Genomic DNA, 18,357 nt, shown 5'->3' with positions numbered 1-18,357 from the left:
GGCACTGGTCCAGCTGCTGGACTGCCAGCCTATGGCATCCCAACCCAGCGAGCTTGCAGCTGTGGGTCTGGCTCCTGAGCAGGTGCAACTAAGCTAGCTCGGTCTCTCGGATGAGGTTATTGCAACCCTCCAGAATGCCAGGGCCACTTCTGCGCGTTCCCAGTACGAGTTTAAATGGGGTTAAAGATGGTGCTTAATGCACTTATGAAACCACTATTCAAGCGAGCTCCACACGCTCTGCCCAGTTAGGGCATTGGCGAACTATGTTGACCGGACTCTGGGTTGATGTCAAACACAGCAGCTCTTTATCTGCTGTGAATCTAAGTTCCATGGACAAGCCCTGTCCAAACAGCAGCTGTCAAAGTGGATTGTGGACAATGTCCAGATTGCCTATGCTCTAACCAACCTGTCCCCACCAGAGAAGGTCACTGGTCATTCCACTAGAGGCCTAGGAAACTCTTGGGCATTATTTCAGGGTGCATCTGTCTCTGACGTATGCAGTGCTGCAGTATGGGTGACACCCCATACTTTCACAAGGCTCTATAGACTGAATGCCGTATATACCCAAAACCCTGGTTTTAGCACCAGAGTTCTCAGGGCAGCCACCCAGTCTAGCATTTGACACACATACCATAGTGTGGGTTTACCCTACATTTTTTCTCTAGTTTCTGTACACTAGATGTCATGGATTCCCCAAAAACCCTGGGTTCTTACACCAGTGCTAAAGGTAGCTATTCAGTCTACCTTTTACAGCACGCACACAGAGGTGCAGATCCCTTCTGCTCACAGCACCTTATCCCCTCGTGGGCAGGGTCTCCATGCCTGATGCAGAGAGGGCTCTCCGAGCAGCTTTGTCATATGTACTCTGATAAATAGGGCTACACAGAGGTATATCCCAATCGGTAATGGAATAGCATTTGGATTTCAGGAAACGTTTGACAGTATTCTAAAATGTTACAGTGTATGTGTGATTGCTTGATCTGTAAGCAGTTTGTTTAGTCAGATTTAATATATCTTGAAGTGATCCCCCAGAGAAACAATTGCAGTTGCTTGGAGTAACATGAAAGAACATTTCTTAACACAGCATGCCATTGTTGCTTGCTTGCTTGCTTGCATACTAATAGAGATCACAAAGAAACAATTGTGCTGTTGTTTTATTTTTTATTTACTGTGACTATTTTGTCCTCGTCCCAGGTTACATGCTGTTGTATCTTTTTTCCTCGCAGGGTTTTTTATTCCTGGATTCCACAAGCTTCTGCGGTTTCAAGCACACCACGACCAGATACTATCCAGACTGATTCCCAAGCTGAAGAAGCACTTGGTAATGGTTGTGTTTTGTCAATTTTGTATCGGAGTTTTATACGTGATTTAGTCACAGAAATAAATTGTTTTCAGTGCTTTAAAGTAATTGTAGCTAATAAAGTAAATCTTACCTGCTGTGCATTTCCATTAGCTACATATGACTCACATGTGCAGTTTAAAAATGTATAGGTATTTTTATTTTAAAACATGATAGCCAGGACTACTTTTGGTTAAAGAATGTTTTAATTTCCCATGCCTTATTCCTAGGACATCTGTTACACTTGCACATCCTGGGTCACTACACCCACCAGGGTGGTCTGGGTTGAAGCTGTCTATTGGATGAAAGCATGTCAGTCAATAGGGGGAAGCAGCTGGATGGGTAATTGCTTTAACCAAGTGTAGTACCAGATACCATTTTTTAAAATAAATGTAACTGGAACATGCCTTTCTTTTTTTTCATACAAATGCTTTGAATTTGTTCATAGATCTTTCCAAGGCTTATAGGCCAGCTTGCTTCCAGTTTAGCAGGAGCAGCATCTTACCAACACAGGTCAAGGTCTTGCTGTACTTCACAGGGGACTATCATTACTTTTGAGTAGCTGGTGAATTTAAGGCTGGATAACTGTAAAGGCCGGTTCCCTTTCAAGTACAAAATAAAACCATTACCAAATGGGTATTTACCTCCTAAAGACCTGAATCCTGAATATTGTATACCAAAGCTGCTCACTGATCCTCATGGCCCGCCCCCGAGGGCACAAAAGGACTGCGCTCACAGATCTCAGCACCATTTTTCCTTTCAAGGCTTTCAGGAGGTAACGGGTCTGCTGCAAAAGCAGGCTATTCGCAGTATACACCCCCTCAACTTGGAGGAAGGGTTCTACTCTAAGTACTTCCTAGTGCCCAAGCGGGATGGTGGCCTCAGGCCGCCCAACCTCAGCATCAACCTGCATCTGAGCCAAAGGAGGTTCAAAATGTTGACAATGCAACAGCTGTTGCAGTCAATCAGGCCAGGCAACTGGTTCACCATGAACCTCAAAGACGCCCATTTTCACATCCCCATGAAACCAGCGCACAGGAAGTACCTGTGCTTCGCCTTTCAGGGAACAGCGTACGAGTTCCGTGCCTTGCCATTTGTCCTCTCCCTAGCACCCTGTGCCTTCTCAAAGTGCATGGAAGCTATCCTGGCCCCACTGAGGCTCAAAGGCATCATCTCAATTATCTGGACGACTGGCTCATTTGTGCCCAGTCTTCTACACAGGCAGAGGATCACAAGGAACTGGTCACCGGCCACCATCAATGTTTGGGCTTTACGGTGCCTCATGCAGTGAGCCAGCTCACGCCTTCCAGACAGCCTCCTATCTAGGAGTGTGCTCGGACTCCAGGTCCATGCTGGCCACTCTGTCAGACGGGAGAGTGCACAGCTCAACACAGCACTCACGGTAGTGACGTTACAGAAACCTCTACCATTGGTTGCTTTTCATATATTGCAGAATACACATCAGGAATACCATTTGTAAAACAATGACCTTGTTTTCAGCCGATTTGACTGTGAAGCATCAGGGCATAGGAGGACCAATTATTTATCCAACATTTTTTTATATTTCTGTACTTCTAAACCTTACTGACTTTGTAAATAAGTAAAAAGAAATAGCTACAGCAGATACTGAATGTACCTTTCATGTATGTGAAACATGCCAAATAAGCAATTGTTATCTTTTTAAATAGAATTAAAACATTTTGCTGCATACAAGTCTCTGTTTGGATAAGATGCAAATATTTCAAGCCACCTGGTCATGCTGTCGCTGTAATGAGTGCATGCTGTGGCGAGGTGCCATTTTAGAAAAAGTTTAAACGTTGAACAAATCAAGTACCACCACAGGAAGTCATAGAGCACCTGTTTTGTCCTGCCTGGTGGTACATGTATTTTATTCATACAGTAGTAGCCTTCATATTCTGTTACCTTACAGTTGTTTCAACCATTTTTACTTTCAAAAATGATAGTAACACAGCAAATTTTTCAAACATTTATAACCATAGTTGAGAATGCATAGGTCTGTATGTCACACTTACATGTTTACATACTGTATATAGAGAGAACCATTTGCCAGTATCCAACTGTGATGAAACTTGGTTGGGACATTTAGCACAAGGTGGTAAGAGTATCAGAATATGGGGTATAGGGAGGTGCCTGTCTCTCCATCAGTGTGTATTTACATAAACCACACATATATTCTGAAATACCTCTTATTAAGTTGCCTCTGGCTCTCCTTCTTTCTAGGCTATACAGATTCAGCTCTTTGTCTATCTTCATATGGCATACCCTTCAGTCCTGGAATGAATCGTGTTGCGTTGCCAATGCCTCAGTGTCTTTCTTATGATATGGGAACCAGAACTATACACAGTATTCTAGGTTTGGTCGTATCATTTTGCATTGTATCATTTTAATATAACTTCTCTAGATTTGAATTCATCTGTCTTGGCTATATAACCTAACATTCTATTTGCCTTTTTTATAGCTTCTCTGCACTGTCTAGTTAGCTTAAGAGATTCATCCACTACTACCCCCAAGTCCTTTTCATACATAGCCTCCTCTATTTCGTTACTATTCATGTTGTACTTACCTCGGATGTTTTTACACCTTATGTGCTAGACTTTGCATACTGATCCCTATGGTACCCCACTTGTTATGTGACTCCAGTTTGATGCCTGGCCTCTAATTATAACTCTCTGCTTCCTATCTTGTAACCAGTTATGAACCCATGCTGCTACTTTACCATTTATTCCTACTGATTTAATCTTTAGATATAGTCTTTTGTGCAGTACTTTGAAATGTATTTTTGAAAATCGAAGTAGATGATGTCATCTTTGTCCACTCTAGTAGTCAACTGCTGAAAGAAATCTAGTAAATTAGTTAAACAAGATCTGTCCTTCCTAAAGCCATGTTGACTGTCTCCTATAATTCATTTTGGTCCTTATTATTTTCCATGATTTTACATACGATTGATGTTAAACGTATAGGTCTGTAGTTTCCAGGGTCAAATTTATTTCCCTTTTTTTTTTAATATATGAACAACACTGCCAATTTTCCGGTCCAGTGGGATGGCCCCTTTATTTATGGGCTTGTTGAATAATTAACATATTGGTTTAAAAATCCTGTGTCGTGTTATCGTGAACCCATGTCCGGTAAGGCCGTCTCGCCGAAGGGAGCAAACTTGTTTGAAACCTGTGCACTCCTTTTCCTTCTATTCCGTCCCACTGTAACCCAATTCCTACCCGTTACTGACTGTTCATTCCCCTCATACCCCCCCCCCCCCCGCTACTTGAGTGCACACCTCTCTAAAAGACTCTTCTATAAGAGTCCAGCCAGCCTTGCCTCAAGGCGTGCCACCCTAGCCTTAAGGTCAGACCAGCTGGCATCGTTCACAGGTGTATTCCCCCTGGATAGGGTTATCCAGAGAAGTCCACATTCTGCAAACCTGGCACTGCATGTTGACCTTTATATTAAATTTGGGTTTGTTTCCAAGGGAGAGTTTTACTGTTGTAATTTATCTTACTTTACCAGTTACAGAAGTTATAACTTATTTTAAAACTCTGTATTAGCTTAGGGCTACTGTTTGAACTAGTGTTTTGAGTTGTTTACATTCGCTCGGCAGATGGTAGTTGTTGCAGTTACAATGGATGCAGTAGATGGATTATGCTCACAAGCCAATCGCTCTGTAATAAAATAAGTAAACAGTAATTAAATGAAAATAGACTTTTAGCTTTTGGTGGCGGTAGCCCTGTTCCTCCTTCTCCTCCCCCCTCGCTCTCTCGTTCTGTTTCTCTCTTCCGCTCGCTCTCGCTCTGTCTCGTGTTCCTGCCTCGCGTTCCTGCATCTGGACTGGGCAACCCAGTTTTCCACACAGGCCATAGCATCTTCCCAGTGGAATTATAAGGATCTAAACAGCAAAGTATTGCTCCACTTATTAGCAACCCTTATTCGCATCACACACTACTATAAAAAATATATGGAAAGGACAGTGGCATTCATATTTAGGAATATTGTATAGCTTTGAAGAACTTGCATGAATTTAAAGTCTCTCTGTAGATTCTTAATATTATTATCATTTTCATTGTTATTATCATCACAGCATCTCATAACAAGTTAAACTGGTTTGTAAGAAATATACATATCCCTGCCATGACTGCAAAATGATGTTTATAAACTTATGGTTTGGGAGGAAGGACTGCCACCTGCACACATTACACCCTCTATTTCTGTCCTATCAGAGTTATATGAATAGAAACTTCTCCTTGTATTGTGTTTGATTCACTCATATCCCTCCGCCTCCCCTAGCTCCCCTTTGGTACTGTCTGCCTCGTCCAGCAGGCCAGGTGATGGACACTCAAGCCAAGCGGGTTTGAGACTTCTTCATTTCTGTGCATCAATCAAATATTCATTATTCACATTTCTGTGTTGTGGGGGGTTTGTTCTGATCTACAGAATTCAAAATTAGAGCGATCAGTGAAAACAAAAAGGAGTAAAACTGAACCTCATATTCAGTATATAGCAAGATTATTATACTCTCAATAATGCTAAATTTAGAAGCACTCAAATGAACTAAATAGATTAAATGACAAATGTGTCAACTGGTCTTGAAGTAAAGAATGTCCTTACCAAATGTAATCACAATTGGATATGTTGTTTCTAGATACTGGGGTTATACATAGTTCTCACATTTCCCAAGAGCCACTAAAGGAAACCCCTTGTGAAATACTGGCGTGTAACTGTCTGTTTTGTTGTTGAATTTCCACAGCCACTGTGTCTCAGTAATAATCACTTACCAGCCCTCTTTTGAATTCTAGGACAAGGAGCAGATGTCTACAGGGATTTATACCACCAAATGGTTCCTCCAGTGTTTTATAGACAGGGTAAGTGTTTAATCATTCAAGTATATTGGAAGTAAATATCTGTAATATTTTTTTTGTTCTTTTTTTCCTCCAAATGTTGCTGTATTTCAAGGTTGAAAACCAAGCCACTTCACCAGTATAGTACCCAGTTCAGAGAATCTGTACCCCTAATTGTGTATACAAAGTGCTTTAAGGCCACCAGTTTAGATAAGACTGGAGAATGGAGATCATGCAAGTCTTTAATTACGCATCTCATCTGGGGTGGATTAAAAAAAAACAGCTTGATTGATTAATTGGACTTGCATTATCTATTTACTCCTTTATCTAATTATAGTGCCTTGGTGTAAGCTAATAGGAAATAGTTTTTCCCTCAAATTAATGCTTTTTTTTTGTTTTGTATACCTATAATGTGTGAGACCACAAATATATACAGTACAGTAGAACTGTAATTCCATCATCCTGAACTAATCGGTCAGAAAGGCTTTTGTGTTTTTTCCCCAATATAAGTGAACAATAAAGACTAAACAGTAATGAATGGTCAGTTAAATTAGGTGTTGTTTATAAGGAACTTCAATCTACAAATGTCTCTTAGGGAACATGTTAACAAAAAATGAAAAATTGGGTCTAGAATTATACCCATGAAGTCTCACAGGCTATGGTGCTATAATCCAAAGGACTCCGCTTTGTACTACAAAGTTATCCCTAACCAATACTTCAGCGCTGCACAGAAACCAGGACCAGAGGACACTGTTGGAATTCAAGTGGAGCTAGATTTAGGATAGAGAGTAGGAGAGTTCTTTACACAGAGTGAGGGTATGGAATGGGTTACCTAACCATGTTGTTGATGATGAATCATTGAGATATGCAAGGTTTTGAAATCATCCAGGTACGAGGAAGCAGGTAAACTGATAGGCCAAATGGCCGCCTCTCGTTTCTAAATCCCGTATTTAAATTGTAAATGACACATAGTGAAATGGTGAATGTAAGTGTGCCTTATAATTTAAATAAGGTTTGCAACTTAGTTTTGGGGTACCTGTTTCTTACCATAAAAATTGCATTTTTTATAGTCCTTCAAAATTCAAAAGCAGCTCTTCATGCCAAATAAAGAAAAGTCTTTGCTGTGGCTAGCCTAGAGGAAGCATGAAAGATAAGCAGGGCCAAGACCAAACCCAACTTCATTATAACCTGGAATGTCATGTTTATTTCAGTATTGTTTTCCAGTGCACATATAGCACTAATAATAATCTGTTACTATAATAAATAGTGCAAAGCTACAATGGTCACTCTGTGTACTACAATACAATACCATTTTTTTTAACCTACATCTTCATTGAAAATCTTAATTAAATTAATGAATTAATTAACAGGCAGCTGATTGGTTACTGACCCTGAGGGAAAAGGCCCTGAGGGGGTGGGGATAATCTTACTCTCCTAATGGAGTGACCAAGAAAGTGCAAGACTGTCTGAAAGCAGAGATTGTACCTATTGAAGTACCAGATGTTTTAAAATGTAGGCTTCTTTTAAATAATAACAATTCATACTTATATAGTGAACAGATAGCGTGGACATTTTACAGTATTATTTTGTTAGCTACAATCACTAAATCAATAGTTCAGAGAACCAGGAAGGCACTTTTCCTACAGGGATTTTAAAATAACTGAACCATTACAAATGTATAGGAGTTCTCTTAATCCTGGACTCCTCAGGGAGGCTGTGTGGTCCAGTGGTTAAAAAAAAGGGCTTGTAACCAGGAGGTCCCCGGTTCAAATCCCACCTCAGTCACTGACTCATTGTGTGACCCTGAGCAAGTCACTTAACCTCCTTTTGCTCCGTCTTTCGGGTGAGACGTAATTGTAAGTGACTCTGCAGCTGATACATTGTTCACACACGCTAGTCTCTGTAAGTCGCCTTGGATAAAGGCGTCTGCTAAATAAACAAATAATAAAAAAAATAATAATCTGTTCTTGGAATGATTTCCTGGGAGTTTTGGGCGATGCTGTGGTCTTCAACTGTATTTCCTCTAAACATATCCAAGTTCCATTGACTTTGATGAGCTAAGCAAAGATGAGCCATTGTCCACATTCCAAACCCACACGCAAATTCAGCACAGGCAGCACAGCTTGCATTAAGTCAAGACCGCATGTCTCAGAGTTTAACACTTTGAGGGAAACTTCTTGAGCTACTAGAAACTGGGTGAGCTTTCAATTATGTTCTCTTGTCTGCAATAGTATACCCTGTTTTTTTTTGTTACCTCATTTAACAGTATTCCTAAATGGAAGCATGTTAGGTTTTTTTTGGCAGAGACAGCTGTAGACATTTCGTCTAATGCTTTCAGCAGTGTTCTGGTTATCAATGTAAGCGCAGTAACAGTTACTGTTATACAGGTTTACCGTTGTAAAAGCATTAAAAAGTGCAATAAAGCATAGTCAAAACATGGTGTTGTGAAGCTTCCCTTATGAAGTTTCCCTTCTATCACGTCCCATGTTATTTCTGTTGTTCAGTGTTGGCTATATATTTAATCGCTACATACATCTGTAGATTGGAGTGTGGAATATATGAACATAAGAAAATTTACGAACGAGCGGAGGCCATTTGACCTATGCTATGCTTGTCCACTTAATTTCTGTGTCCTCTGACCCTGGTGTCTATTCTGTGCTTAATGTATTGGTTAACTTTGTCAGTTCCTTTGAAGGTTGAACAAAAATAAAAAGGTGGGGGGGGTCCCGGAGTGGCTCAACCACCAAGCACACACACGCACTCATGTTCAGAGCCTGTGCTCTATCACAAGGCCATTCGGACCATCAATGCTCCTCTGGTTCCGAGTAGCTGATTAATCTCAAAACTTTGTCAAGTTGGATCTGAAAGGACAACATGGCTCGGTAACCCATATCCTAGCTCAAAGCCAGAGAATGGCCCTGAAGCTGCATTGGCATATACAGTATATATTTTTATAAGGAATTCTCTCTTGGAAATACATTTTAGAACTTTTCAGTATTATTTTGATGGTAAAATACAGTAAATACAAAAAATGTAGGTTGGTGCCATACATGTGGCCACCACTAAAATAGCAGGTAATTATAACAAGCACAAGACTCTTCTGGCTGTTGAAAAAGCCTGACTGAAATGTTTGTGCACTGTTTTGCACTGAGGATGGATTATCTTGTTCATCGTCTATCTGTGAATAAATATGTTTCGCCAAGCAAGTTTGGATCTGACTTCTTATCTATTACTTTGTATGTCTATTGAGATATTTCCTTGGCTGGTGAGTAAATATGACAAATTAATATGCAAATTTACCCTATGAATAAAATACAGAAGGAGACAGGTATAGGCCTACATTACTAGCCTCACTGTCAATCAAAAATGTGTTTTAAAACTACAGTATTATTTATAGGGTTGCAACGAAGTGTACATTTTGACCTTCGAAGGATCAGACCACATTACCGAAGGAAGGTTAGAACCTTCGATGGTGCTCATTTGCATAATTTATGGTCACGTCACCATAGCTAATTACTATTCTGACTTCTATTCAGTTTATAAATCCCTGCTCATGTAAGATTACTATTTAAAACCCCACAACCATGCAATCTAAATTACAAACAAGAATAACAATTTTAAACTTCAGATCGATCAAATCTCTAGCAAAAGGGGATTTCCAAAATCCCAAACTTTTTAAACAAATGCAGATCTTTATCCGATCTAAGTAGCAAGCTTCAAACGTTATGTTTCACAGTTGAGGCAAAAAATTCCTAGACAGACTTGATGTCTGCCGAATGTGTGTTCCATACGAAATCTGGTCAAAAATGGATTAATACTGCCATCAGGTGGACGATGGAGATGATTCAGTTTGTAATTAAAATACATTGTCTTCTCTGGAGATTTACAGTAATTGTTATTAAAACAATATTCTTGTGAACTTGTAAATTTACAAACATTAGAAAATGTAGTGTATTAAAAGCCTTACTTAAATCACTAAAAAATAAGTAATTTGTCATTCAGGAAATTGATTAAAATCAAATTAATTCATTAGAATGAGAATTATTGTACATATATGATTTATTTTGAAATCATTATATATGTATGTATGTATGTATGTATGTATGTATGTACAGACGTGCTCAAATTTGTTGGTACCCTTACAGCTCATTGAAATAATGCTTCATTCCTCCTGAAAAGTGATGAAATTAAAAGTTATTTTATCATGTATACTTGCATGCCTTTGGTATGTCATAGAATAAAGCAAAGAAGCTTTGAAAAGAGATTAATTATTGCTTATTCTACAAAGATATTCTAAAATGGCCTGGACACATTTGTTGGTACCCCTTAGAAAAGATAATAAATAATTGGATTATAGTGATATTTCAAACTAATTAGTTTCTTTAATTAGTAGCACACATGTCTCCAATCTTGTAATCAGTTATTCAGCCTATTTAAATGGAGAAAAGTAGTCACTGTGCTGTTTGGTATCATTGTGTGCACCACACTGAACATGGACCAGAGAAAGCAAAGGAGAGAGTTGTCTGAGGAGATCAGAAAGAAAATAATAGACAAGCATGGTAAAGGTAAAGGCTACAAGACCATCTCCAAGCAGCTTGATGTTCCTGTGACAACAGTTGCAAATATTATTAAGAAGTTTAAGGTCCATGGAACTGTAGCCAACCTCCCTGGGCGCGGCCGCAAGAGGAAAATCGACCCCAGATTGAACAGAAGGATAGTGCGAATGGTAGAAAAAGAACCAAGGATAACTGCCAAAGAGATACAAGCTGGACTCCAAGGTGAAGGTACGTCAGTTTCTGATCGCACCATCCGTCACTTTTTGAGCGAAAGTGGGCTCCATGGAAGAAGACCCCGGAGGACTCCACTTTTGACAGAAAAACATAAAAAAGCCAGACTGGAATTTGCTAAAATGCAATTGACAAGCCACAATCCTTCTGGGAGAATGTCCTTTGGACAGATGAGTCAAAACTGGAGCTTTTTGGCAAGTCACATCAGCTCTATGTTCACAGACGAAAAAAATGAAGCTTTCAAAGAAAAGAACACCATACCTACAGTGAAACATGGAGGAGACTCGGTTATGTTTTGGGGCTGCTTTGCTGCACCTGGCACAGGGTGCCTTGAATCTGTGCAGGGCACAATGAAATCTCAAGACTATCAAGGCATTCTGGAGCGAAACGTACTGCCCAGTGTCAGAAAGCTCTGTCTCAGTCACAGGTCATGGGTCCTCCAACAGGATAATGACCCAAAACACACAGCTAAAAGCACCCAAGAATGGATAAGAACAAAACATTGGACTATTCTGAAGTGGCCTTCTATGAGTCCTGATCTGAATCCTATCGAACATCTATGGAAAGAGCTGAAACTTGCAGTCTGGAGAAGGCACCCATCAAACCTGAGACAGCTGGAGCAGTTTGCTCAGGAAGAGTGGACCAAACTACCTGTTAACAGGTGCAGAAGTCTCATTGAGAGCTACAGAAAGCGTTTGATTGCAGTGATTGCCTCTAAAGGTTGTGCACCAAAATATTAGGTTAGCGGTCCCATCATTTTTGTCCATGCCATTTTCATTTGTTTTCTTATTTACAATATTATGTTGAATAAAAAATCAAAAGCAAAGTCTGATTTCTATTAAATATGGAATAAACAATGGTGGATGCCAATTACTTTTGTCAGTTTCAAGTTATTTCAGAGAAAATTGTGCATTCTTCGTTTTTTGTGGAGGGGTACCAACAAATTTGAGCACGTCTGTATGTATGTATGTATGTATGTATGTGTGTTAATGACTCTTTCTTCTTGGACAGACCCCCTTTACGTTGACCCTTCGTCTATGGGATATCTATATTTTGGAAGGTGAACGGATCCTGACTGCAATGGCTTACACCATACTTAAACTGCACAAGAGTAAGAACTTCTTTTTTTCTTTTTTCTTTTTTTTGAGAAACAAACTTGAGTCATAGTTGTGTAATAAAACTGACTAACTGTTCAGAATACAAATGCGCATACAAAGATTTCCTAAAAACAGTTAACCTGAGAGTTTTTTTGCCCAAAGATGTCTTCATTGATAGGACCCTCAGATCAATAACTTTTAATCCTAAGAGCATAGTTTGTCCCAGAGATGCAGCCAACTATTGAGGAAGGTATTAATTGATCCACAGGTAAAAATTGAAAATTGTTGGGTTTCCTAAACTTAGCTAGTTTAAATGAATATAAAGCCTTCCTCACACTGGATGCATGGTGAGCGAATTTCCCTCTCTGGATGAGTCACAGCAAATGCGACACCTCGTCCATCACTATTTCCACGTGAAATGTACATACATTTGCTTGCTCACATCTTAGACTCATTCCACAACCGATGTGACTGTTTCCATTGATATCAATGGTTACTTGTCACGCGTCGGGTGTGAGGAGTGCTTTAAGATATTAACAACCAGTTCTAAAAGCGATTGCGGTCAATTCCTTTTTTCAAGACCTTCAAAGGAATTCCTGAGAGAGGCCCGATACTGAATGGAAGAGAGTGTTCATGTTTGAAGTGCAGTCTTATGGAGTCCATGTTTACTCTGAATAAAGCAATGCAATGTATGTGTAACAGAACAGACGCTAGGCGTGAATTGGCTCAATCGAGTAGCTTAACCACTATACAAAAGAGTCAGGCACGTCTGAATTTGTGAGTTTTAGCCTAATTTTACCAACAGTAATGACATAACGACAGTGCATCACCCAGTACTGACATATCCATAACGACAGTGCATCACACAGTACTGACATATCCATAACGACAGTGCATCACCCAGTACTGACATAACCATAACGACAGTGCATCACCCAGTACTGACATATCCATAACGACAGTGCATCACCCAGTACTGACATATCCATAACGACAGTGCATCACACAGTACTGACATAACCATAACGACGGTGCATCACCCAGTACTGACATATCCATAACGACGGTGCATCACACAGTACTGACATATCCATAACGACGGTGCATCACCCAGTACTGACATATCCATAACGACAGTGCATCACACAGTACTGACATAACCATAACGACAGTGCATCACCCAGTACTGACATATCCATAACGACAGTGCATCACACAGTACTGACATATCCATAACGACAGTGCATCACACAGTACTGACATATCCATAACGACAGTGCATCACACAGTACTGACATATCCATAACGACGGTGCATCACCCAGTACTGACATATCCATAACGACAGTGCATCACACAGTACTGACAGTTGCACATGGCGCTGGAGCAAAGAGGCAGTGGAATAGATTAGTTTTCTCCCCAAATGTATAGTATTGGGATTACAAAAGAGCAGCAAAAGTAAAGAATGGTAGATCGCCAACACTGTGTTTAACTCTTATAATCCATAATTATTAAAGACACAACAGTGCTCCACTAAGAAATGCTAAAAGAAACTTGAATGACAAATGTTTGGACATGAAGACTTTTTGATTTGAAGACAATAAAAAAAGACTTGTGGTCCAATCTTTGTCATTTAAATAAAATATTTTTTTATATTTCTAAATTATTTGTTATTTGTTTATTTAGCAGACACCTTTATCCAAGGTGACTTACAGAGACTAGGGTGTGTGAACTATGCATCAGCTACAGAGTCACTTACAATTACGTCTCACCCGAAAGACGGAGCACAAGGAGGTTAAGTGACTTGCTCAGGGTCACACAATGAGTCAGTGGTTGAGGTGGGATTTGAACCGGGGACCTCCTGGTTACAAGCCCTTTTCTTTAACCACTGGACCACACAGCCTCCTGTAACACTTTTAAACTAATGCTGCAGAAAATACAAATCATTTTAATTGAAAACAGTATTTGGAGTTTAGATCCACAAGACTGCATCGATGTGGGTGTTCATTTTTAAAATCTTGTGTTTCAGAGACCCTGTTGAAGATGTCCTTAGAAGAGCTGCGTGAGTTTCTTCAAGAGAATATTGTCAGATCTTTTCATTTGAATGATGACATTGTCATAGAGCAGCTCCAAGCATCCATGACTGAACTGCGGAAAATGAAGCTTGATCTTCCACCTCCAGGTATTGAAAATGCGCCCTCTTTTTTAAATACATGAAATTCATACATCTATTAAAGAAATAATGTTTATTTTGAAATTATGCATATTTTCCAAAATTTCCAAAGAGGTAAAATAGTTTCTTAATTAGCCAGTGCTAGTGCAGACCATGACAACTAGGATAACATGTTTATTTGGTTATTTATTTAGAAAAAAAATGGTTCTGTAACCAGTGACAATGGAGTTGGGTAGAGAGCCAATGCATCACAACTTCAACGTCTTCTGTCCAGCAGTTGTTATATATGTGCACTGAAAAGAATGTCTTTCAGAATGTGTCCAGACAAGCCCCTGCACAATGTCAGGTTATGATTATTTGTCCCATTTCTGTTGTGAATGGGTTTAATGAATATATTTTCATTTTTTAAACAGCAAAACCTGATGAATTTCCCAAGAAACCACTTGGCCAGGAGATACCAGTCACCCTTATACCCATGAAACCACACCATGCTGCCAACGGGAAGAATAAAATCGCCAGGCCAGAGTCGGTCAAACTCAAAATTGAGGGAGATCAGGAAAGGATACTGTCAGATAACAGCCCTCTGTCACTCAATGAGAACAATTCTAATACAGTTAATGGTGAAAACCTGCCCATTCCTTCTCCAGAGCCCGTTCTGGTTCATGCTCACAAACTGCACAATGACTCATCGCCAGGAGAGCAGCCCTTCACTCTTGCTGGAAGTCAAGTCAGTGCCTCAAAAACAAGCCGGCCTCTGATTTTGGAAAACCCTAGCACTTTTTCAGCAAGAGAGAATATAGCTTCTACTGGGCCTGGGGTCTCAAATTTTAACAAGAATGTTATTTCACAAAAGAAGGCGGGAACCCTCTTGTTAGAAAACCTTGCAGGTCCTGCTATGGAAGGAGGTTTCCATACAGCAGAGGGATGCTTTCCTGCCCTAGAGGAAAAAACTAAAGCAGGCGAGAGCCAAGTTGCTATTCACACAGAGCAACAGCAAGAGCTAAACGACTGGCCCCCACCGTATGTACCTGTTGAGACTGATAGTACATGCTCTACTGCTCAGGTAGTAGAGAATGAGGAATTATTTGTACCACAGCCAGAAGACTTTGACTTGCCTCCACCCCCACCAGAATTGTATCTTTGTGATGACTGTTGCACTGCTGTCCTACCTCAAGATGATATTTCTTTCTCAGAAGACCTACCACTCCCCTCAGATCCAGTTCCCCTCCTAATTAAGGAGGACCTCTCCTTTCCCCTGCCTATACCAGAAGACAATATGGTTACTCTTGGGGTACCAGAACACTTGGGAGAAAGACGGCCCTCAAATACATCCCATTATGATAATTTGTCGGAAGGGGAATTTGAAGATCAGTACTTGGTCAAACTTCTTGAACTGACTGGTACTGAATCTCAAGGTGAAATTGCAGCACAAATCTCAGAAGTATCCAACCTTCCCAAACCTCCTGATGACAATTCAAGCATGCCGGCACTGTTGGAAAAAGAGGACTTTGCATTGTTTCTTCCACCACCACCACCGCCACCACCACCTTTACCCTTTTACCCACCAAAGCAAACATCTGCAGCTTCTTCCAGACAACCCCCATTCCTCCAGATTTATGAGCCCACTCAAGATCTGGGCTACACAGGGCAAGAGTACAGCAGGACTGTTACCAACCAATCGCCTGTTCAAGAGGAGGCACTGAGTCAATTTCAAATAGTCGGATCCACCACCCCCATCCATATGGCCTACACCCGGGGGCGCAACCACTTGAACCAAAAGCAAATAGCATTGCCCATCCAGGACGAGTTGATAGAAAGCTGTAATGAAGCAGCTAAGCTCTTCATAGTTGAAGAGGCAGAACCTACACACTGTCCAAGAGACATTTCTACTGTGTTAGTGAGAAGGAAGCCTTCTCCCATCCTAACCTCGCTGCCCCCTGCAGTAAAAGCTAAATCAGTCCCCACGGCCCATTCGGATACAGAATTCTATCGGGCACACTCCTCAAATCCCCAGGTTTCTAAATCAGTAACATTTTAAATTACAGCTTGATGGCATTGGGCAGACTTTAAGTTTGCCGTTTTTTACTGGAACTGTCTACTCTGATGTGACTTTCCCTGCAAATTATTTTGCTTTGATATGTATTAGTCACGTATCCAGGGTCATTCATCAGCTGTGGAATAAAACCGAACAAAAACTGGTCTCTAATGATCTTCAACTGAACATTGGATCCCTGTGACTTAGTAAATAACAGCTCCCATACTGAGCATAAGAGTTCTGTGGTTTGAGTCGTGTCAGGTAAACACTACACACCAATGGAGTGACTATCTGATTGGTCTTTTTTCTGCAGTTCATTTTATGATCCGGGGTCCAGTGTGTACGTAATAAATACCAAAGCTGTCACAGTTATGTATAACAGTAACATATTAAGTGCCAATTTCTGACCAACCTTCTGCATTTTCCAAAATGAGCAGCTTCTTCCTTCATTAGATGTAAACATATTGCGCAATTACTAATGCTTTAACTTTTAGAAATGTATTGCAAGTTTTCCTAACCTTTTATTTGCTACTTTGAAAAGTATACTTTTTAAAGTTTCTATTTTCAGATTCACACCGTTATTTTTTAATTTATTTCACAGTGACTTTTTTATCTGTTCCACTTCTTAAAAAAACAGAAATACGACTGAATATATGAAGGACTAATGACCAACTTAAATGTATTTATTTATTGAATTGTGCACGGACAGTTATTCAAAGAGCAGCAAAAAAACATATTTTAAAACAGAAATGTTTTATTTTTACATGTTTTAAATGCACAGTACAGCATTGGCTTTTTAGCAAATTCTTAAAATCTGTAATCTGCAATTTCCTAATGGTGGATGTCATGCTTGTTTAGGATCAATATGTCTTTTCTATATCATTCACTATTCTTGTGGCTGCTTAGATTATTATTTACCAGCCTAATGAACTATTTCAACAAAATGTCCTTCAACCACTTCAAAAAGCTCTCAAGTGAGAAGGGCTGAAAAAGGACCACAAGGGCTGTGTAGCTGTAATCCCTGTCTCCTCTGGAATTGGGATATTTGTTTACACATTTTTTCATTTTCTAACTTGGTTAGAGGGCGCATATATTACAGCTGCACACCATTAAGAAATTCGGTTTTTAGAAGTAGTTGAATATTTTACTTTGACAGAATGGTCATTTGATGATCTAAGCAATGAAGAAAGATAGAAGCCACACACAGTTGGGTATGAAACAGATAAGAGATCAAATATCCTGAATTTGGATGATCTAAAAATCCCTGTAATGGTAGTCTGGGTATTAACAGATCTATGTGTCCCTAATAAAGGTACTAGAATCCACCCCCAAAGTATTTATTAATACCTACCATGTTTTCTCTTACGTGAATAGGTATCTGAAGTAAAAGTGGTGTTTTGTTTTTTACTTGGCAAATATAAAATGCAGAATCAACAGGTAACTATTATAATTGATATATTCTCTCTTGCCATGGAAACAGAATGCTATATTTAAAAAAAAAAAAAAAAAAAATCTTGATGTACATACGTAGGTACATGCAAAAAACATATTCTGATAATATACAGGTTCCTACGTCATGACGCTCCCTGGTCGTCAGCTTCATATAAAAACAACCTTCGCCATTATCACTCTTGCTACAACAAGTGCAGTACAACAAAGAGGAAATAATACATTGAAAATAAAAACTGGGACATTCAACCAAACAATGATGAGAACTTTTAAAACAGTGCGGTTCAGGCCAATAACAACAATTTAAAGAGACATTTTTAAAAGAGCAACAACATGGAAATATAAGGGAAAAAACACTTGCTGCTATAAACCTCACACAGTCATATTTGCATTCAGTGGGAGTAATGAGAAACAAAATAAAGTAACACAACACAAAATATAACCCCCCTCTTGTTTAGCATCACTAACATTCCGTATGATAATTTCACTCAGTATAGGTTTTGTCAGCAATATCGCGCATAGCATAGCCGTGTCCCAGCCCGGCAAGTCTTCCCATCAAACCAGTTAATGAATAAAAACAATAGAAATAAGAAAAAAAAAACCACTTTATTCTATATTTCTTGGTAAC

At 39.6% G+C, this 18,357-nt stretch overlaps 1 protein-coding gene across 4 annotated transcripts in view; it reads left to right on the top strand.

The window, feature by feature from the left end:
• si:ch211-288d18.1 (USP6 N-terminal-like protein) overlaps positions 1-17,812 on the top strand; it is an 87,566-nt gene extending 69,754 nt beyond the window's left edge. For all 4 annotated transcript variants that reach the window (XM_034053302.3, XM_034053303.3, XM_059002096.1 and 1 more), the window contains 5 exons: positions 1,227-1,321; positions 6,148-6,213; positions 11,988-12,087; positions 14,102-14,254; positions 14,659-17,812. In XM_034053302.3, the coding sequence (XP_033909193.1) occupies positions 1,227-1,321; positions 6,148-6,213; positions 11,988-12,087; positions 14,102-14,254; positions 14,659-16,283 (2,039 nt within the window). In that variant the 3' untranslated portion in view covers positions 16,284-17,812. The remainder of the gene's footprint in view (positions 1-1,226; positions 1,322-6,147; positions 6,214-11,987; positions 12,088-14,101; positions 14,255-14,658) is intronic.
• The last annotated feature ends 545 nt before the right edge of the window (positions 17,813-18,357 follow it).

Source organism: Acipenser ruthenus, chromosome 27, assembly GCF_902713425.1.
Source record: "Acipenser ruthenus chromosome 27, fAciRut3.2 maternal haplotype, whole genome shotgun sequence".
Lineage (NCBI taxonomy): Eukaryota > Metazoa > Chordata > Actinopteri > Acipenseriformes > Acipenseridae > Acipenser > Acipenser ruthenus.
Note: the sequence above shows the minus strand (reverse complement) of the source record. Positions and strands in the feature narration are given on the sequence as shown.